Genomic DNA, 21,006 nt, shown 5'->3' on the forward strand with positions numbered 1-21,006 from the left:
AAAATTTAATGACAAAAGAACTTTAAAGTGAAAAATATTATTAACATAAATACAATTCATGACAAAGAAATCTAAAATCTAAAATGTAAAAAAAAAAAAAAATTCATGTCCAAAAATATGATTACATTGTAGAAGAAAAATAAAAGTAACATTACACAAACGGAGAGATATGTAAACCATAGTTGTTTCATGAATTCTTCAACTTCCTTAGATTTGCTATTTTCTTCCTTGATTTTAATTTTTGATTCTCGTTTTGTTGAGTCAATGTTGTGGTAGATGATGACTTTAAAGGTACATGTCATTTTAAATCTTTACAAAATTAAAGATTTTCCCCAAAACTATTTAGCAAATTCAATCATATATTACTTCAAAATAATAATATAATCAAAAGATTACAAGCACATAATCATCCTCGATTCACTTGCACAAATTTTACATCCAAAACTCTTTAAATTAATCTATCAAATAGTTGGAGTCAAACTTGAACCAAATTGAACTATTAAGCAGTCAATGAATCAATATTTATAATAAATATAAAATTGAAAGAAATAAGAGATTGAGTAAATAATAATAATAATAATAATCATCATCATCATCCTCATAAGATAGCTTACACATTTAGATTTTGTATGGAAACTACTTGAACCTTTTACGCTCACTTTAATACATCTTCTGAAACAAAGTAATCTGGGAGAGACTCCACACTTTTTTATTACCCCAGTATAAAAGAAGATAAATACATTAATTTTAATTAAACATACAACAACCACATTAGGGGAAAAAAACCAAGGCTTGTTGACCTTTATTAGTTTATTTAATCACTTCATATATGTTTCCTAGCAAATTCAACAACATTTTGAGCAAATTGTACCAACCCAAGCTTCAACACCATCCTGCGAACCAATATATCAAAGCTTCATAATATTTGATAGTTAAGATTTTGTTCTATAACTCTAACTTATAATTATTGGTTGGACTTGAATAACTTATTAACTCTTTTCATTATATTAATACTAGCTAAATTTTTCTTTAAAAATTAAAGAAAGATGATTAATTACATACCAAGATGAAGTGAACGATAATAGAAATATCCCAATTTTCTAAAGTTCTTACGAAGAAATTTTTTGGTTGTTTTGGTGTTTTGGGGGGGGGGGGGGGGGAAAGGGGATCTAATGTCATCACACCTAATTCCTAAATCCACTGCCCAAATTGAAAAACAAAGTCATCTTAATATCCTAATTTTACAAAAGTTTCTCAAAAACAACTAAACTTCGCTTCCAATTTCCTTCATTTATTTTGTGTATTTTATGTTTTTCTTTTACTAGATTATATTAGGAATTTTATCAAAAACTTGATAAGCATAAAAATATTCAAATAATAGATCCAAGAATTTTAATCTCTAATTTCACCAAACACATAATGCAATCACAACTAAACTAATAAAAATTAAATTTGATGAGTTCATAAATGATACTTAAAAGTACTAGGAGAGATGAGAGTGAATTTTGTCGAGTGGCTTATTTTGGCATGCATGAGTGGACTGGTGAGGGGTGGCGTCCTTCTGGGCGGCAGCAAAGGGCGTGGTTCTAATGGCCCGCACGGTGGCTAAGGTAGAATTAAGATGTTGCCTCCCCGAATTGAACGTATCAAACAACAAACAAACAACATATTTTTGAATTAACGAAAAACATAAAAGGGGAAACAAGACAAACCAATGACAAAAATCAAATCTTTTACTCAATAAACAACACCCATATAAGAAAATTGAACCAAAAATGAAAGGAAAAGTGAAAAATTACCATGAGTGGAAGACAAGACAAGATAGGTAAAGACGACTATTTGTTAAACTAATCTTGAAATAATCATTCACACACACCGGCAATTGGAAGAGGGGTTGGGGTGTTGAGAAGATAACGTTGGGTAGTTTTGTACGTGAAGTGGCCACTTAATGTGTCTCTGAAAATTTAGGTTTTATTTAAGTTTTATTTTTTCTAATATATATATCCAACTTAAATAACTATTATAAGGTCCTTCTAAAAATAAAAAAGAAGCAATTATAAGGTTATTATCAATGATTTGAAGAAAAAAAAGTCAATCATCATTTTTTATTAATCCAAGTTAATTATTTTTAGGCTATTATTTTAATTTTTATTAATCTAGCATTGTTAACCAAAATTTGTATGAAGCTAAACAATAATGTGTCTCTGAAAAAGAAAAAATATCAATTATTATTCTCTTTTTTTTTGTTAGTGACGTAACTTTTGTCATAAAAAAATTAATCAGATACTAAATAATTTGTCTCTGAAAAAATGGTCATGAAATACAATATTACTCAAGACAAAATTTTAGACTATTATTTTTTAGTTTTGTTACAGTAAGTAATTATCTATGACAAAAAAAAAGGGTCTTAAAATTAATCAAAACCATATTAATTTTGGAGACTAATATTTTTCTGTCACAAATTATTTGATCAATTTCACATCTCTTCTTCAGTTACGAAATAATAATGTCACCTATAATTAAATTTTGCTACCGTATTTTTTTGTCATAAAAGATGATATTTTGTCAGAAAATGGTCAATTTTGGAGGGAAGTTTTTAAGCAAAAAAAATGCATGTCCTTTTGCGACTAATTTTATGTTTGTCATAAAATATTTGATTAGGTGACAAATTACTGGGTCGTAAAATAAATATTATTGATTACAAAATATAACATAAGCCAAGATGAGATTATTGGCTACGATTTTAAAAAACAATCGTCATAATAAATATTATTTTATGACAAAAGCTGCAAAAGTCATAGAAGAAGGCATCTTAAAAAATCAAATTTCTTGTAGTGGCTGTTGTCATTTAGTTATTGCTTTTTATGATATTCAAAAAAGTGTTGAGAAAGATGATCATGTTCTCTGAAGATAAAATCTAAGTATTCGCCCTACTTCTTGCCTTTGATAACATGAAATCTTGTATGAAGTGAATTGTTGCTTGATAAAGTTAAGGATACCATCCGACAATGATATGCTTACAAAAAGTAGTATAAAAAATAGCTCACCATCACTGAAAGATAGATAAAATAACCAGAGAACAATTTTTTTTTTTGTCTTTTGTACTTTTTGTACTAAATTGTATGATATTTTCAATACATGTATCATTATTTTATTATGTCTTGTTTACCAGTTTAGAGACCTATGTGGCTTTTGTGTTTGAATATTATGGTATTTCTCAAAAGTCAAACGAGTCAAATTGTACAATTCTGAGAAAAAAAAAAAAGTCTTCTAGGACCCCTTTTTTGTTTTGTTTTTCTTAACAAGACATAAAGTGATCTTTATTTTTTATTTTTTTTGAAATCATGTGATTTTTAGTTTGATATTATGATTTACTTTGTCTAATTAACTGAGTTTATTTAGAGAAGACTTTTTTTTTTCTTTTTTTGCTTTTAGAAAATAGAAAAATAGATTTGGTCTATTATACAAATAGGAAGGCCTTACATTGATGTTTCTTTTTTAAATACTAAATAATATGTTGGTACATGAGATCTACTAATATTTAAAATCACAAATTTATTGGGACTAACTTAGATTAATTCTCTATTACAGTTTAGATTTTATTCCAACATAAGGATATATTTATAATATATCATCTCTATTTCATTGTCTGGGTACATAAGTGAGATTTTTTGTGAAATTTCTTGCAGCATCTTGATGAGTTCTGGTGGTGGCAGCATCTTGCGATTGACAGAGCGAGGAGTGCTAATATATCCGATGGCTGGGTAATACGTCATCGTTTTGTTGCTTGGGCTCGAGGAATGCCAGGTTTAGTACGGCTTTGGTGTAGAATTGATTTGGTACTGATGGCAAATTATTGCAATATTTTTGAGAGAGAGGTGTGAAGGTTAAGATTTTGCAGCGGAGAAGAATTGAAAGTATAAGAAGTAGAAATGATTTTGCCATTCCCATTGCTTTCTAATTTCGGATTATCGTGTGAGCAAGATGATATATAGCCGGCTAATGGACCTTGGAGAATTTCTAAAAGAGTGGTGATATTGTACCATTCAGAAATTTTTTTGATGATAAAATTAGTAATCGCCCTAGTTCTTGCCTTTACATAATAAAACCTTTGCATGAAACATTTGATAGAATTAATCGAATTAAAAAAAATAGACAAAATACTGACGAAAACAACAGTACTGAAATAATAATAATTTAATTAATTAACACGTTAAATGGGCAGTAATACGTCAGTTCTGTCTCTTTATCATTTTCTATAAATTGAAGAATATTATATTCATTTTAGACTAACCGGAACTTCATGTGTCTAGTTTATGAGACCCATGTGGCTTTTGTCTTTGTGATAATAACACTGTAGAATTCTAAAAAGTTTGCAATTTTTTAATTTTTAATTTCATGTATTTAATACTTGATTTTTCAGTTTGATTGTGATTCACTTTCTTGAATTGAGTTAATTTAGAGAATAGCTTAATCTATGATATTGCGGAGATTTAGTAAAATTTTCCGTTCAGATTTAGCCATTGTGTCACCTTCTTTCAATAGATACAAATCACCCAAAAGTTCTTGATTTTGGTAGTTTGCGCTTTGTATTGCAACGTACGGTGTGTTCTATATGAGAAAAAAAAAATATTAAACATTTCTGTTGTTTTCTTGCAGTGCCACCTGATGCTTGATCTTTTTAGTCATCAAATTGATGTTTTATCTGTTCATTTGTATCAACGAGTTAAGAGAATTAACAGTTTTCTAGATATTTTGTACACATAAAATAATGCCATAATTGAATTTGCCCATGGCCATGCACATACAAGTAGTCAAAGCAAAAGAATCCACATTCTAATTTAAAAGATCAAATCTAATGCCACGAATATATATATATATAGTCATAACTAAAATTTCGTACTTCTGATGTCTAAGTTACAGACAACAACAATTGTTTTTGTGCCCAGCCACTTTTGTCGTAATCATTTTGTGGGAAATAGAAATTGGATCAGATACCCTAAAATGCTTCTTTAATAACCCTTCTTATTTTCCAGTAGAGTTGTATCTGACTGCTGGCTCCTTAACTTGTCTTCCAAGAAATCCAATGCAAATGACTGCAAGAACAAGTAAAAAGCTCATATCACGACAGAATCTTGAATCTTCATCTATTATTATTCAGCATTAGGAAAGATATACATATAATAATAATGAAGGGTGAAAAATATGCACACCTTTATGTTGCTTAGGGTCAATTCACCATTCAATACATACTTCTCGCCATTGAAAAAGCCATTGACAGCAATTACCTGCATTGAAATTTGCATAGCAACCCAATTTTTCGTATTTAATTACGGAGGAAATTAAAAAAAAAAAGCATTCATAAAGATTTAACAGAATCTGAAGATAAAGCAAGGAACTCACTCTTGGAGCGTGACCTGTGATGCCAAAATAATCAGAAATTTGTCTCCTATCAGTTTGCATGCAACAAGTCCATTTGAAAATACACAAAGAGAAGCTGGCAAACAATTAATTTCATCAATTATTATTTAAGATCATAATGATAATTATTTTGAAAGGCTATTAATTTCAGTGGGTTTCTGTTAACCAAGTTTCGACAAAATTTTGCTTGATCTCCCTACATCTCTATATTTACCTTTCCTTTAAAAGCTTTGGCTGCCTCTTGAAATATTGATTTAGTCTCAGAATCATGAACAGTGGCAAAAAGCCATAACTGAGAACAAATTTATGAACTCGTTAAGACCTGAAAATTTTTTAATTTTTCCAAGGTAAAGATGATGTAAACTAATAATTACCTCTTGCAAGCGGGAATCTAAAATCAATGCAGCAGTTTCCCTGGTGTAAGTAATCATCGGAGGAATCTTATTCAATGATATGAAGTCATAAATTCTTGCATCAGTAAATGGACCATCTCAGAAAATGGAGCAAAAAATGCACAAGGCTTGTGTAAATTTTCCATTTTGAAGCACTCATAATCATTTGCAGAGAGATAACTTCTAAAACAAAGCAAAGTGGCTAAGCTGTTTAGATTCCTTTTCCAGCAAGACTAGAGCAGGGCGTTTGATTTCTGGGTCAATCAGAAACATCTTTGCAACATCAGCTCTAGTAGTTTGAAAGAATATAACATCAGGATGCAGCTTTGATGCGGCCGCAAGCTTTTCATTTTCCGTGCCCTAACAAACAAAATTGAGTCTTTTGTAACATTTATGATTCAATAAGAGATGTTAAAATAGAAACAGTCTAAGAAATTGCTCATATTATGTGAGTGGGAGTGGACCTTTAAAGAGTCAAGGAATCCCAAAGCAATTGTAGATTCAGCTGTTAGTAAGTGCTCCGCTTTCTCTATTTTCATCAAGGTGTAAAGATCACCAGACATCTTAGTCTTTATATAATTCACAATAGCATCCCTTCAAAACCAAAATTTGTGTTAGGTTAGGTTATTCATTTTGCACACTTTCTCAACAACCAAACAGATTTAGAAGGGTTATATTGAACAAAAAAAAATCCAACAAAAGAAAACAAATGTTCAAAGAACAAAAAGAAAACTCACTTCGTCCTGCTATAATAATAAGTATTCACACGCACTCCATTAACAAAGAAATAAACAGTTGGGTATGCTTGAATTCTCCATTTTTTCGCTAACTCTATCACGCTCATAGCATTAACTTTTGCTAGCACTGATTTTCCCTTCAGCTCAGTGGCAGCGGCTTCATATTCTGGAGCAAGTTTCTTGCTCTGGGGGGACCATGGTGCATAAAAAAGCACCATCACATGCTGATTCTTGGCTATAACATGATTAAAATTCTTGTCACTTAGTTTCACCACCACATCTTCTTTTTCATCAATTGCCGGTGGCAACTTGTGCTTTTGATCATTGAAACTGTTGTAAGAATCTGAAAGTTCAACCGTGTTTCCGTAAGAGATTGGAGGGAGTTTCTTGAATACGGAAACACACAATACATAGCCTCCATCATAATCTATTTTGTAAACACAGAAAGGCGAAAGCCGAAAAAGAATAAACAAAAGAAATATTGTGGTGGAGAGCATAAGGAGATAAGCTTTTGTTGACATTGTTGAGCAGCCGGCCTAGAGTAGGTGTTCTGTAATTTGTACTTGAAATCTTCAAACAATTGTTGGCTAATGACAAGAGAAAAGTAATTAAATGCTCCTTGTGTTATTTATTTTCAAAGATGCAAACAAAAGGCTAAAAATATTTTTTTTTAAAAAGTTATCTTGATTTCTTTTCAGAAATTACATTGTTAACACATTGTTGATAGAAAGGAACCCTCTAGCCTGACAAAGCACAATCGATGAAGGCAAGATCCACATGCTTCTGTGAACATCACTATGGAACAGTACTGTCACTGAATCTTGATCATCTCTTATTATAATCTTTAAAAAGCATCCGCTTGGAATTTGTATTAGAAACTTTCTGTACGTGAATGGAATACCTACATTGGTTCACAAATTTAATTAACTTCTCCAATTATTTCTTTCTGGATCAACTTCAGTATTTCTGAGACGTATGCAGAGTTACACAAATTCACCACCAATTGGAACAAAATGTCAAAAACATATTGTTGCAAATATCACATACTAACGGAAACTTGCTTCTCTTGCTTTCTCATTTCAATTGGGACTAGAGTGACATTTCTTTTGAGTTCAAAAATGAGAAACATCTCTGTGTGCCCAATCCATATCTTGCGGAATCCTTTGAAGAACGGGCTGAATCACACCAGGAGGAAGATACAACTAGGCCCAACACAAAACCTGTTGCAGGCCCATCGCGAATGAGAAAATCACCCAGCTGACTAAAGGATTATGTTGTTTGAGGAGCAGGAAGTTGTGGATTCCTTTCTAAAATCTTTTATCAGTTTGATATTTTCTTTTAGCTTTACAATTGCTATTTTTTGTAACCATCTTCTGTTAGAGATTTTGTTAGAGGTTGTTAGAGGTGAAGCATATAAGCATTGTAAGGTTTAAAAAGCAAAGGAATGAAAATACTCAGTTCTCTTTCTTCTCTAGAATTTTCTTTCTTCTTAATCTATGTTCTGCTCTTAATTCTTTTTTATTTGGAGCTGGCACTCGCTCCAAGAGTGTTTTGTTAAGTTGATTTGCTTGTGTTGTAGGACAAGCGTATCATTGGTGCTTTCATTGACTTTTCCATGGCTGATTCAGAGGTGTTGGCATCAATGAAGGCACTCCAAACGCAATTTGAAGGCCAAACAATTGCGATTCATCAAAACTTGTAGCAGTACATGTCCACAGTGGATTTTCATCTTGAGGATCTACGTTCTCATATCCAAGGGTCTTCAAGTGTTTTGGTTGCATCATCAGGTTCTGCACATCGCTCTTCTCTAGTTGCGGAGGGGTATTCAGGACACACCGATCTCTCGCTGGTATTACAATAAATGAAAATGGAGGTTCCCAAGTTTGATAGCTCTGACCCGAATGGGTGGGTGTTTCGTATTGAAGAGTTTTTCGATTTCCATGAAACTCCAAAGCACTTGCGCCTTCGCATCATCGCATTTCACATGGAGGGGAGAGCGGTAGCCTGGTACCAATGGATGAAGGCGAACAAACTAATAACAACATGGAAAGATTTTCTAATTAGTTTGAAACATCAGTTTGGTGCTTCAATGTATGACAATCCTCAAGGTACACTTTCCAAACTTACACAAACCACCATAGTCGCAAAGTTTCAGTCAGCCTTTAAAGATTTGATGAATAAGGTCACTGGAATCTCTGAACCCTTGTTGATTAGTTTTTTTATCATTGTTTGAGAACAGATATTCGCAAGGAGTTGATGTTTTCCCGCCCCACATCTCTGATAGATGTCTTTACTCTCGCAAAAGCTAATGAAGCTCGTTTAGAGGAGGCTAAAATGAGTGGCTGCCCTTGGACTAAATGGCCCCCACCGTCGGCCCCAACTATGACCATTCCATCCATCAGCAAAATTCCTCCACCTTCACATGTGCCTGTTCCTACCCCCACCACAAACAGTTCCCCTGTAGCTCCTACAACACACCAACCTCCTAAACAAACAAACCTTCTAGCCCTTTTACCTACACCAAATTTACCAGTTCGCCGCCTCACTCCAGCTGAATTACGAGACAAACGAAAAAAATGATTGTGTTATAACTGTGATCAAAAGTATAGCACAAACCATCACTATCGTAGTAAGTTTTTTATTCTTATGGGGACTGGCGATGATGAAAATGAGGATACTATGAAGTTGGCCATGGCGGAGCCATTCAAGGAAATGGTACCGACAGATATTTCAAGCTTGAACGCCCTCGTGGTGCAGGTGAATCCCCATTCACTTTGACTGATTGGCAAGGTTGGTAACCACTGCTTTCAAGTGCTTATTAATAGTAGGAGTACCCACAATTTTATTAAACCTGTGTTTGCTGAACGATTGGGACTTCCTATTCAACCCACGACTCATTTTCGAGTTTATATTGGCAATGGTGACTTCTTGGTATGCCAACTATATTGTCTGCAAGTGGCTCTGACTATGCAAGATTATGCATTTACTTTGGACTTATTTGTTTTACCAATTGAGGGGTCGGATGTGGTTTTGGGTATTCAGTGGCTTCAACGCTTAGAGAGGGTGTCTCATGACTATGCCGCCATGACGATCAACTTCTATTGGGATGGGAAATTGGTCAGCCTTTGTGGGGACGTCACCAATTCACCGAGTTTAATTACTTTTAACCAATTTCAAGCCCTTATGCATAGCACAACTGTTCAGAACCTATTTGAGCTACAATAAATACATTCGCAGCAAGATGGAGGCTCCGGAGACTTAGAACTTCCAGTTTCACTGCCCACTCTGATTTCTCACCTCCTTTACAAATTTCACAACTTATTCCGCCCCTCAACAGGCCTTTCCTCACACTATTTCATTAACTATAGAATTCTCCTACTACCAAACACAAAACCAGTGAATGTTCGGCCTTATCGCTATCTTCACTTCCAAAAAACAGAGATGGAGAAGTTAATTCGCGAAATGTTGGAGCAAGGTGTAATAAAACCAAGCCACAACCCTTTTTCTTCCCCGGTGTTACTAGTGAAAAAAAAGGATGGCACCTATCGCTTTTGTGTGGACTATCGTGCCTTAAATGCGGTTACTATCAAGGATAAATTTTCTATTCCAACAATTTATGAACTACTGGATGAATTGGGTGGTGCAACCATTTTCAGCAAATTAGACTTGAGGGCTGGTTATCACCAGATTCGAGTGCACAACAGAGACATATACTAGATAGCTTTTCGAACTCATGAAGGGCACTACGAGTTTCTTGTGATGCCTTTCAGCTTGACGAATGCTCCATCTACATTTCAAGCTACCATGAATCAAATTTTTGCTGCATTCTTACGTAAATTTGTCGTTGTTTTTTTTTCTTTTTTGATATATTGGTGTATAGTTCATCTTTGGCTGATCATGTCTCTCACTTGGAGCAAGTTTTAAGTTGCTTACATAGTCATTATTTCTTCATCAAACTTTCCAAATGCCTTTTCTGCCAAGAAACAATTAAGTATTTGGGTCATTTGGTTTCTACTGGAGCTGTTCGTGCAGATCTACAGAAAATTACAGCCATGGTCAACTGGCCACCACCGACGTCCTTGAAACAATTGCGAGGGTTACTTGGCCTCATGGCCTATTACAGGTGTTTTATTAAATGATATGCTTCTATTGCTACACCCCTCACTGACTTATTATGTAGAGATGTTTTCAATTGGACTCTAACAGCAACCATCACATTTGAGGCCCTCAAACAAGCTATGGTGGAAGTCCCGGTATTGCGATTACCAAACGTCGAGTTGGATTTCATCATTGAGACCGATGCATCAAATGTCGGTATTGGTGTAGCGTTTATGCAAGACAACCACCCAATCTCCTACTTTAGTAAAAAGTTGGGACCAAAACTTCAAGTGGCATCAACATATATCAAGGAGTTACATGCCACTGCCGAGGTTATCCACTAGTGGCGACAATATCTTCTTGGTCGTTTTTTCATTATTCGCACCGATCACAAAAGTATCAAGGAACTTCTGCAACAAGTTATCCAAACACCTAACCAGCAGGTGTATATCCGAAAATTGATTGGTTATCACTTTAAGATTGAATACAAGCCCAGTCGAGCAAACCAGGTAGTTGATGCTTTGTCTCGCGTGCATGAAGATGAGCCTGTGGAGGCACCCAAGAGATACTCTGCCTATTTGCTATTGGTTTCCAGTCCAACTTTTGACTTGTTAGAAACTCTACGCTTGGAGAATACCACTTGTCCAAACTTGGTACTCTTTCATAAGCACTTTGCCACAAGTGAGCTCTCCCTTGATTTTTCTATTTATGATGGATTACTTTTCTTCCGCCACCACTATTATGTTAGCTCTCAATCCTCCTTGAATTCAATCTTGCTCCACGAATTTCATGCTACCCCATGGGCTGGACATGCTAGTATAAAATGAACCTTGGTTCGCTTAGCTTCGGCATTTTATTGGCATAAGATGAGAACTAATGTTGAAAAATTTATAGCTGCTTGCCTAACCTGCCAACAAATCAAGCAATCAACTCAAGCCCCAGCAGGGTTGTTACAACCACTACCTATTCAATTGTTAGTATGGGATAAGGTCACTATAGATTTCATTACGGGCTTGCCACTATCACGAGGGCTCACTACTATCCTTGTCGTTGTGGACTGTCTAACTAAATCAACACATTTTAGAGCTCTACCTTCTCAATTTTCAGTTATGACGGCAACAGACTTATTTGCTAACATGGTTGTTAAACTCCATAGTTTTCCTAGTTCCATTGTGTCGGATCGTGATCCAATTTTTATGAGCAATTTTTTGAAGAAGCTTTTTGAACTAAGTGGCATTTCCCTAAGGCATAGCATAGCCTATCATCCGCAGACTGATTGGCAATCCGAAGTTGTGAACCGCAGGCTTGAACAATATTTACTAGCTTTCACTCAAGAAAAACCACAATCGTTGGTCTCTCTACTCTACTAGGCAGAGTTCAGTTACAACTCCAGCTATCACAGTGGTCTCAAGATGACACCATTCCAGGCATTGTATGGGCGTAATCCACTTACTATCCTAGCTTACTCTAAGGGCTCTACTTTAATCCAAGCTCTCAATGATGCGCTGACAGAGCGAGATGCTCTCTTGCGCTTCTTAAAGGAGAATTTACGCCAAGCTCAGCATTGAATGACACAAAAGGCTAATGCCCATCAGCGTGAACTCCAACTCAATAAAGGAGATCGTGTGCTTGTCCGCCTTCAACCATATCGACAGACATCTTTAGCTCAACGAGCATCCCTGAAGTTAGCGAAGAGGTATTACGGACCATTTACAGTATTGGAACATGTCGAGCCAGTGGCATACAAGCTGAACCTTCCGTTAGATTGCAAAATTCATTATGTCTTCCATATTTCAATGCTCAAACCCTTCAGCGTTCCAGCCCTATCAATGGGTTACCCTTACCTCGTGATAGCATCAACAATCGACCACTCTTATACCCAGCTACTATTTGTGCCACATAGATAGTCTTGCGTCATGGGAAAGAAGTTCAACATGTTCTGGTGCAGTAGTCAGATAGCGCTCTAGAAAATGCCACCTAGGAAGATTTCTTTGAGTTTTCGCACCTCTATCCTGATTTCACCTTGAGGACAATGTGATTTTTCAAGCCTCAGGGAATGATACAGCATTGCCAATCTCGAACAGTGTTTTGTTGAGTTGATTTGCTTGTGTTGCAGGACAAGCGTATCAGTACCATTTGTGCCACGTTCTCTTAATAGAAAAATATAACCCAAAAGTTCTTGATTTTGGTAGTTTGTTCTTTGTATTAGAACGTACAACGTGTTTCATGAGAAAAAATAATAAAAATTTGCTCTTACTTTTCTTGCAATCTAACAAGGTGCTTGATCATTTTGGTTATCAATTGATGTTTATCTATTGAATGCGGTTATCAATGAGTTAAATGAATATAATTAAAGGTCTGATAGATATTTTTATATATAGAACATATGCCATTATTTAATGTGACCTCTGCCGTTAAACATATGAAGGCACGAATAGTGATTAACTGGAATATCTAAGTTAAACAACACTTCTTATTGCATCCAATCATTTTGTGGGAAAGGGAAATTGAATCATATACACTAAATTGCTTCTTTAGTCATCATATCTGGTACTGGAAGTCTAGTTAATGACTTTTGCTGAAGTTGTATTTGAGAAAGAGCTGTTTTTGACTGTTGGTTCCTGAACTTGTCTCCCAAGAAATCCAATGCAAATGACTGTAGGATCTCAAATCATGACAAAATTGTGAATCTTAAGCCATTTTTCTGCATTAGGAAAAAAATATATAATAACAATTATGGTGAAAAGAATGCAAACCTTTACATTGCTCAGGGTCAGTTCACCATTCAATACATACTTCTTGCGTTTACGAATGCTAGCGACAGCAATTACCTGCAAGTAAATTTGTACAGTAACCCATTTTTTCATATTGATGTATAAGACAAAAGCTACACCGCAATCATAAAGATTTCACAGAATCAAGGTAAAGCAGGAAACTCACTCTTGAAGTATGACCTGTGACACCGAAATAGTCAGAAATTTGTCCCTTAAGTTTCGGGTACATTTGCGAATACACAAAGAGAAGCTGGCAAACAGTGATCAAGATAATATAAAATCATAATAATAAAATTATGTTGACAGACAATTAATTTAAATGGCTTTCAGTTATCAAGTTTCAACAAGTTTTGCTTGAGCTCGCTACAGAGATTAATCTACTAAATACAAGTCTCTGCATTTACCTTGCCTTTGAAAGCTCTAACTGTCTCTTGAAATATTGATTTAGCCTCAGAATCATGCACAGCCGCAAAAAGCCATAACTGAGAACAAATTCAGGAACATGTTCAAACCATAAATCTTTCACATTTTCCCGAGGAAAAGATGTAAAATGATAATTACCAATTTCAAGGGGGAATTTAAAATCAATGGAGTAGTTTCCCTGGAGTAAGTAATCATCGGAGGAATCTTATTCGATGATATGAAATCATCAATTACTGATATAGTAAAAGAACCATCTGAGAAAATGAAGCAAAAAACGGACAGGGCATGTATAAACAGAGGCGGATGCAGCACATGACTAGTGGGGGCTCAAGCCCCCATTGGCCAAAAAAAAAATTTAAAAATAAAAGAATTTTTTTTAATTTTTTAATTAACCCCATTAAATTTATTAAAATAGTCACTATAAAATGTAAAACCCATAAAATTTAAACTTTGACTTTAAAAAAATATAAAAATATATATTTTAATTAAAAATAATGATAGCCCACTACTCAAAATATTTTATATTCTAAAAAATATGGTTAATTCTTCCAATTTATATAATAATAGTAGAACGAACATTTTCAGTAATAAAACTCATGAATGATCATCTTTGGAATCAGATGAGATAAGTGATAGTTTGGTTGTCTATATAAGAAACAATAAATTTAATAATATTGATAATAAGTCTATTGCATAACATTTTTAAAATATAAAAATGCGTAGAGACTAATTATAAATATTTTATATATTCAAAATTTTAATTTTTTATATTTTACTATTATCTAATTTAGCCCCCGCTAAATTATTTTTTTAGATCCGCCATTGTGTATAAATCTTCCATTTGAAGCACTCAAAATCATTGGAGAGATTATTTGTTTTACGAACCAAAGTGGCTAAGCTGTTTAGACTCCTTTTCCAGCAAGACTAGAGCAGGGCGTTTGATTTCTGGGTCAATCAGAAACATCTTTGCAACATCAGCTCTAGTAGTTTGGAAGAATAAAACATCAGGATGCAGTTTTGATGCAGCCGCAAGCACTTCACCTTCCAGGCCCTAAAATTTTTTGTCATAACAGTAACAGATGTTAAGGGAAACACTAAGGCAATTGCTCAAATCATATGAGTGAGTATGGACCTTTATAGAGTTAAGGAATCCCAAAGCAATTGTAGATTGAGCTGTCAATAAGTGCTCTGCATTCTCTGTTGTCATCACAATGTAAAGATCACCGGCCATCTTCGTCTTTATATAATTCACAATATCATCCCTTCAAAATAAAAACGATCTCGTTATTAACAAATGCACGAGCATATAATAGACTTGCCCCTTTTCACTTTTCCCACTTCTCAACAACTATAACAGATTTAAAAGGGCCATATTGAACAAAAAGATCCAACAAAAGAAAACCCCTGTTCCAAAAAAACTCGCTTCTTCCTGTCATGGTAGTAAGTATCCACATGTACTCCATTAACAAAGAAATAAATGGTTGGATATCCTTGAATTCCCCATCTTTTTGCCAACTCGATCTCGTTGATAGCATCAACTTTTGCTAGCACTGCTTTGCCCTTCAGCTCAGTGGCAGCGGCTTTATATTCTGGAGCCAGTTTCTTGCTCCAGAAGCACCATGGTGCATAAAAAGCCACCATCACATGCTGATTCTTGGCTAGAACATCACTAAAATTCTTGTCACTTAAATTCACTGCATTTTCTTTTTCATCAATAGCCGGAGTTAAATTGTACTTTCGATCTTTGAAACTTTCATAAGAATCTAATGGTGCAACGGTGTCTCTGGAAGAGATTGGAGGAAATTTCTTGAATACAGAAACACATAATACATAGCCTCCATCATAATCTATTTTGTAAACACAGAAAGGCGAAAGCCGAAACACAATGAACAAAAGAAAAATCGTAGTGGAGAGCGCAAGGAGATGAGCTTTAGTTGACATTGTTGAGCAGCCGGCGTTGAGTAGGTGCTCTGCAATTTGTACTTGACGCTTCAAATAGTTGTTTTATAGCAATGATCCTGTCAGCAATGCAAATTTAACCACGAATTGCTGGCCAGTGACAAGATAATTATAATTAAATGCCTCCTTTTTGGTATGTAGTTTCACAGAGTAGACAACAAGCTAATAAATAATAAAATTTATTTTGATTTCTATTCAGAAATTACACTATTAACATCCCGTTGACAGAAAGAAACCCTCTATCCACCACTAGCTTTATAAAGCACAATCGACAAAGACAAGATCCAAATCTCTAGCAGATGAAACCAATGTTCCTACGAACATCACTATGCAACAGGATTACACTGAATCTTGAAAGCAACGAATTGAATGGAATATTCTTTTGCAGCCATATAAACACGCTTCCTATATGGCGTTAATTTGTATTCTCAACGCCTTACCATAATGTGACATGCTTGGTCATCTCTCTTTATAATCTTTAAAAAGTGTCTGCTTGAACTTTGTATTATAAACCTTTTGTATGTGAATGGATTACCTACATTTGTTGATAAACTTAATGAATTTCTCCAATTAGTTCTTTATGGATCAGCTTCAGTATCTCTGAGACCTTCAGAGTTGCACAAATTTACCGCCAATTAGAACAACAATGTTGAAGACATATGTGTTACAAATATCACATATACAAGCATATAATGTGACATGATAGAGTTGTAGTTGCATCACAAACCAAGATATAATATGAAAGAATTTTGAGAAAATATATCATTGCTCACCTCGAAATGCTGTTGCAATATAGGTGAATGTTGATGCAGTGTTGTATATATCTTCTCAAGTAAGCCTATGAGTGCATCCACTTGATCGCCCAGCAGATCCACCTGGAATCCAAGCCGCGTAATGAATCTTAAGAAAATTTGCTTGAAACACACTTCAAATGTACATTCATCAAATCCAAGTTAAATTCAGTTTGTTTATCCTAAAAAAAAAAAGAAAGAAAGAAAGAAGCTAAGGTGAATAAAACTGAAATTGCAGCTCAAAACCTCAGTTTCAGCCTTTTGGAGATTCTTGCTTCTTCTAATAAATGTTGTTCTGTAGAGTAATTCCCGCTTTTGTACTGAGGAAACAAGCTCAACAAGCAAATCTAATTGATGCGTCATCTCTTCCAACCTGTACAAAAGTAGCGCAGTAAAGGTCAATCACTTGTTCAAACAACTAATTTTGATGGAACATAAATATCGTAACACAAATAGCCATAGTCAATGTTCACAGTAAGATTAAATTAAAGCATTTGAGGGGAACTATATATAAATGTAAACTGAAGTACCTCAAAACTTTGTCTGCTAATTTTTCTTGTGCTTGGAGCTCAAAATTTCCAAATACTTGTGAAAACTCCAGTATAGGTGTAAACATGGAATCCAATTGGTTTCTAGAAATCTCTTCATTTTTTTGTTGGAAAGTTATAGAATTTTTGTCATGCACATTATCTGCAGGAATCATTTGATTATCAACTCTTTCTTCATCATAGTCGGCTGTGCCTAAACTAGATTCCAACTCACTCATTATTGTCTTACTTGTAGCTAACCGATCTAGGCTTTCTCAAGTTTGCTTCTCACCGAAGTAAAAGTGGACTCATCCTCATCCATCAGTTCTTGAAAGATCTCATGCTCGTTCAGCTGTTCAGTTTCCATTTCCACCCAGTCAAGTTGTTTCTTGTGTTCATTTACTTCAGAACTTGCACTTACCATTAGATCTCCATCTTCTTCCAAACACTTCAATAACATATCTAGTTTTTTGATAAAACTATCCTCTCCATTTCCCTCAAAACTTCCGTCTATATTGTTGGGGGAACTTTTGTCTTGCTTCCGGGCTTCTCCTTCCGTGAAACATAGGCAAGCATCTTTCATCGTCTCACGAAAAACAAATTCCTGTATCTCATGTCTAAAGAGATACTCAATGTTGCAAGCATCTATCTCTTTCTTCCACTCATCAATAGTTTCCCCGAATAAAACCATCTACACATTCTCCTTCACAAAATATTCCGCTATTTTAAGTGACTTGTCAGGAACCTCAACCTCTTAGAGTTTTGTAAATGTGTAGTTCGCAGTATTCACAACATCTCTGAAGGTCTCATCAAAGACAGACGAGAAACCTCTTCTGTTATAAGCCTGCCAATTCTATAGTTTCCAATTTTCTAATTCCAATCCTTGCAAATTTCCCGGTACAAGACTGAGCATATATCCTCACTTAAAGAGCATTCATCTCGGAAATGTTCTAATTTCCTATCCAGTGCAGAGCAAAACCCCTTAACTGCCTCACTGCATACAGTATAATATATTTCCTCTCTCATCTGAGCCTCAAACTTGTTACTTTCAACTTCCTCTTTCAACATCCTTATTTCAATTTGTAGTTCTTCATTGGCTGCATCAGCGACTGACGCGTTATTCATTTTCTTCCAGACACCATCCAAATTGTCAATGTCCGAGTTCATTTCTTTTCTCACATCAGATTTCAATAGGTTTTTTGCTGCTGAGGATTCGTCCCATTGATCACCTCCATATTCTCCAAAAGTCTCAACCAACCTGGCATTGCAGTTCATTAAATTATCCAATCTTACAATAACTTCTTGGATTCTTCTTTTTAGGCTAACCGGATCCTTCTCTCTTCTTAAGTTTGAACACCTTTTTTCTGGAAGCATTTCTCGCTTCAACCATTTAACCTCTTCACTTTTTCTCCGAATAATAAACTCGTGACTCTTTATGATCTTAGCAACAGATTGACCAACACCCTCTTCTGATTCTACTTCTTCAACCTTTGAGGAAAAATTGGCACAACTGTCTCCTTCTGATAAAGATCTTCGCAGCCTCGGAGGAATATTCCTCTCAATATTAGTTTTGGTTGAAGATTTTAAATTCTCATTCCCTTTTGCAGCTTTCAGTTGAGCCTCGTTCTGATTGATAAAGCTCTCAAGCTCATTACGCAAGCACGTAACCTCCGTCATCAAATCTGACAAATGCTCACTCAAGCTCATGAAAACTTGCTTCTCTTGCTTCCTCATTTCCATCTCAAAGTTCTCCTTAAAATCGTTAACAAAACCATTAATCAATGTACAAATTGCATCCTTCTCAATAGTCCACCTCCATTGCTGCTCCTGGGGCCCCAGCTCAGACAAAAAAATCGCATTCTGCATTTTCCCAAAAGCCTGATGCAAAGTCTCTTTCAAAATATTAATATCAGAACCCATCTGCTCAATCTTTTTGTGATCAATACCGCCATTCTTTTCCGCATCAATAACTTCATGCTCGATTTGCAAGACTTGTTGATCAACTGAATGCATCAACTCAGAAATTTCACTATCTCTATCCTCATCCCGACTTCCAGGACTGCTCATACTGAGCTCAGCGACACCATCGCTCTTTGTTCTTTCAAGCTCCACGTTAGCATTTTGCAAAGCAACCAATTCTTTTTCCTTCGCATCCAATGCTTGCCTAAGCTTCAACTCATTTTCGAACCTCTCCGTCAATTCCTTATCCTTTTCGCGGAGAGCCATTTCTGAATACTGAAGGCGACACTGGAGACGGTCTTTAATTTCTTCCAAGTCTGCCAGGACTTTTTCATGGCAGCTTTGAAACATGTTGTTGTCTGCATCCTCCTGGACAAATTTCATGCACCCTTCTAGCTGAATTACTGCAAGTTCATAGAATTTCGATATCTCATTCAAGCGCTGAATGACGCCATCTTTGGACTTTACTTTGCCGTGTGCTCTGTCCACGTCGCCATCATTGTTGCATCTGTTAAAGAAATTCTTAGTGTGCCTTCAAGCAATCCAAAAAGACCAGCCATTTTTTTTTTCTTTTTGTTTGGTTCATCTATTGAAAATGAAGCAATAGAAATGTGAATGAGATCTTCTGTTTTTATGTTTCCTTGAAAATTGGAGATCTAATTGACTTGTTCTAACTTGTTACTTGTTACACATACGTTGAAGATGTGACCAGAGTTATTCCTATATTTCATTTAAATACTAATGCATATTAGCGTATATGCAAAGATAACAAGGAATTGACAATTTTAGGGAACTCACGTTAATTTTTTACCTTTTTTTAATAGAATTTTTTAACATTCAATCAATAGGATTTGTTGTAAATTTGAAGGTTATGAGACCTTTATTACTTGAAATGACTGGTTTGTCCTTCGTTTCCTTCGAGAGCCCGAAAAGTTCTAAACGTTCAACACTCAAGTCAATATTTTTTTTTTTGGTCTTAACCACGAGGTATCCCGGGGAGGGCCCCAACTATGGGAGGCACCTTTAAATCCGTACCATAACCCAGACTAGAAGTCCCCACTTGAACCGAGAGACACAAGTTCTCCCAACAAAGGCGACTTTCCTGCGACTTGAACTGGGGAGCAAACTCAATTAAACCACCTAAGGGTGACTCTATTGCCAGTGGAGCCAACACTTTGTTGGTAACGCTCAAGCCAATATAGACGGTTAAGATGTCCTCCTCAATTAATTTGAAAGGAAAATTACAGATAATATGTATGGTTTGATGAAGGAGCAAAGGAACATTAAAAAGGTGTAATTAACATTGCCAACGAACGTGCCCAGCATTAATTTATGAGCGCTGCTATTCACCCCGATTTTAACCTCGAAACACGCCCCGAATTTTAAAACGCACCGTTTTGATAAAATTGAAAACGGTGCGTTTAACCCATGTTTCTTCCTTTCCTTTCTTTTGCCAAACCACAGAAACGGACCTTTGCTTCCTTTTCGTTTAATCCTATCATCTTGTGGTCACTGCCGCTGCTGCTTCCTTCAAGACCGAGCTCTCTGCCGCTACTGCTTTCTTCAAGACCGAGCTCTCTAAGCCCCTCACTGCCGATTTTAACCTTTGCTTCCTTTTGGCTTCACGATCTAGAAGCCATCGCCGCTTCCTTCAAGGTCGCTGCCGCTGCTGCTTCCTTCAAGACCGAGCTCTCTACCGCTGCTGCTTCCTTCAAGACCGAGCTCTCTGCCGCTCCTGCTTTCTTCAAGACCGAGCTCTCTAAGCCCCTCACTACCGATTTTGACCTTTGCTTCCTTTTGGTTTCACCATCCTGAAGCCATCGTGGCTTCCTTCAAGGCAGTTTGCTCTCTCTAAATAATTTCAATAAGTTTAAATTTATTTTTAAACATTTAAATAATTTCATATAAATTTATTTTTAATTAAT

At 35.5% G+C, this 21,006-nt stretch overlaps 2 protein-coding genes and 1 long non-coding RNA gene across 6 annotated transcripts; all 3 read right to left on the bottom strand.

The window, feature by feature from the left end:
* Nucleotides 1-1,369: 1,369 nt before the first annotated feature.
* LOC112496593 (uncharacterized) lies at nt 1,370-1,929 on the bottom strand. Its single transcript, XR_003063120.2, has 2 exons — nt 1,800-1,929; nt 1,370-1,628 (listed from the first exon to the last, which is right to left on the bottom strand). It is a non-coding gene; the product is annotated as an uncharacterized LOC112496593 (long non-coding RNA).
* A 2,850-nt stretch (nt 1,930-4,779) lies between these two features.
* On the bottom strand, nt 4,780-19,864 carry LOC102611563 (protein disulfide isomerase-like 1-3). 4 transcript variants are annotated; one of them, XM_052439628.1, is made up of 10 exons: nt 17,126-17,983; nt 16,842-16,968; nt 16,578-16,679; nt 14,978-16,411; nt 14,731-14,896; nt 13,984-14,099; nt 13,827-13,904; nt 13,589-13,672; nt 13,405-13,479; nt 4,780-5,096 (listed from the first exon to the last, which is right to left on the bottom strand). In XM_052439628.1, the coding sequence occupies exons 4-10, from the start codon at nt 15,074-15,076 to the stop codon at nt 5,013-5,015; spliced, it is 702 nt and encodes a 233-aa protein (XP_052295588.1). In that variant the 5' UTR covers nt 15,077-16,411; nt 16,578-16,679; nt 16,842-16,968; nt 17,126-17,983; the 3' UTR covers nt 4,780-5,012. The 4 variants fall into 4 exon arrangements, 3 of the variants coding, with proteins under 3 accessions (XP_052295588.1, XP_052295586.1, XP_052295587.1); XM_052439626.1 differs by lacking the exon at nt 4,780-5,096 and adding an exon at nt 13,092-13,304; XM_052439627.1 differs by lacking the exons at nt 4,780-5,096; nt 16,842-16,968; nt 17,126-17,983 and adding an exon at nt 13,092-13,304 and having other exon boundaries at nt 16,578-16,744.
* LOC112496592 (protein disulfide isomerase-like 1-4) lies at nt 5,921-7,238 on the bottom strand. The gene is made up of 3 exons (XM_025093974.2): nt 6,551-7,238; nt 6,278-6,407; nt 5,921-6,173 (listed from the first exon to the last, which is right to left on the bottom strand). The coding sequence occupies exons 1-3, from the start codon at nt 7,069-7,071 to the stop codon at nt 5,997-5,999; spliced, it is 828 nt and encodes a 275-aa protein (XP_024949742.2). The 5' UTR covers nt 7,072-7,238; the 3' UTR covers nt 5,921-5,996.
* Nucleotides 19,865-21,006: the final 1,142 nt, after the last annotated feature.

This window comes from Citrus sinensis, chromosome 4, assembly GCF_022201045.2.
Source record: "Citrus sinensis cultivar Valencia sweet orange chromosome 4, DVS_A1.0, whole genome shotgun sequence".
NCBI lineage: Eukaryota > Viridiplantae > Streptophyta > Magnoliopsida > Sapindales > Rutaceae > Citrus > Citrus sinensis.

Excerpts from the sequence above, each read along its gene's own strand:
- LOC112496592 (XM_025093974.2), bottom strand. The coding sequence starts at position 7,071 with ATGTCAACAAAAGCTTATCTCCTTATGCTCTCCACCACAATATTTCTT. Across the intron at positions 6,408-6,550 it reads TATTATTATAGCAGGACGAA|GGATGCTATTGTGAATTATA; the intron begins GTGAGTTTTCTT and ends TTGGTTTTGAAG. Across the intron at positions 6,174-6,277 it reads GATTCCTTGACTCTTTAAAG|GGCACGGAAAATGAAAAGCT; the intron begins GTCCACTCCCAC and ends TTTGTTTGTTAG.
- LOC102611563 (XM_052439626.1), bottom strand. The coding sequence starts at position 15,076 with ATGGCCGGTGATCTTTACATTGTGATGACAACAGAGAATGCAGAGCAC. Across the intron at positions 13,905-13,983 it reads TAAATTCCCCCTTGAAATTG|TTATGGCTTTTTGCGGCTGT; the intron begins GTAATTATCATT and ends ATTTGTTCTCAG. Across the intron at positions 13,305-13,404 it reads TGACCCTGAGCAATGTAAAG|TCATTTGCATTGGATTTCTT; the intron begins GTTTGCATTCTT and ends GAGATCCTACAG.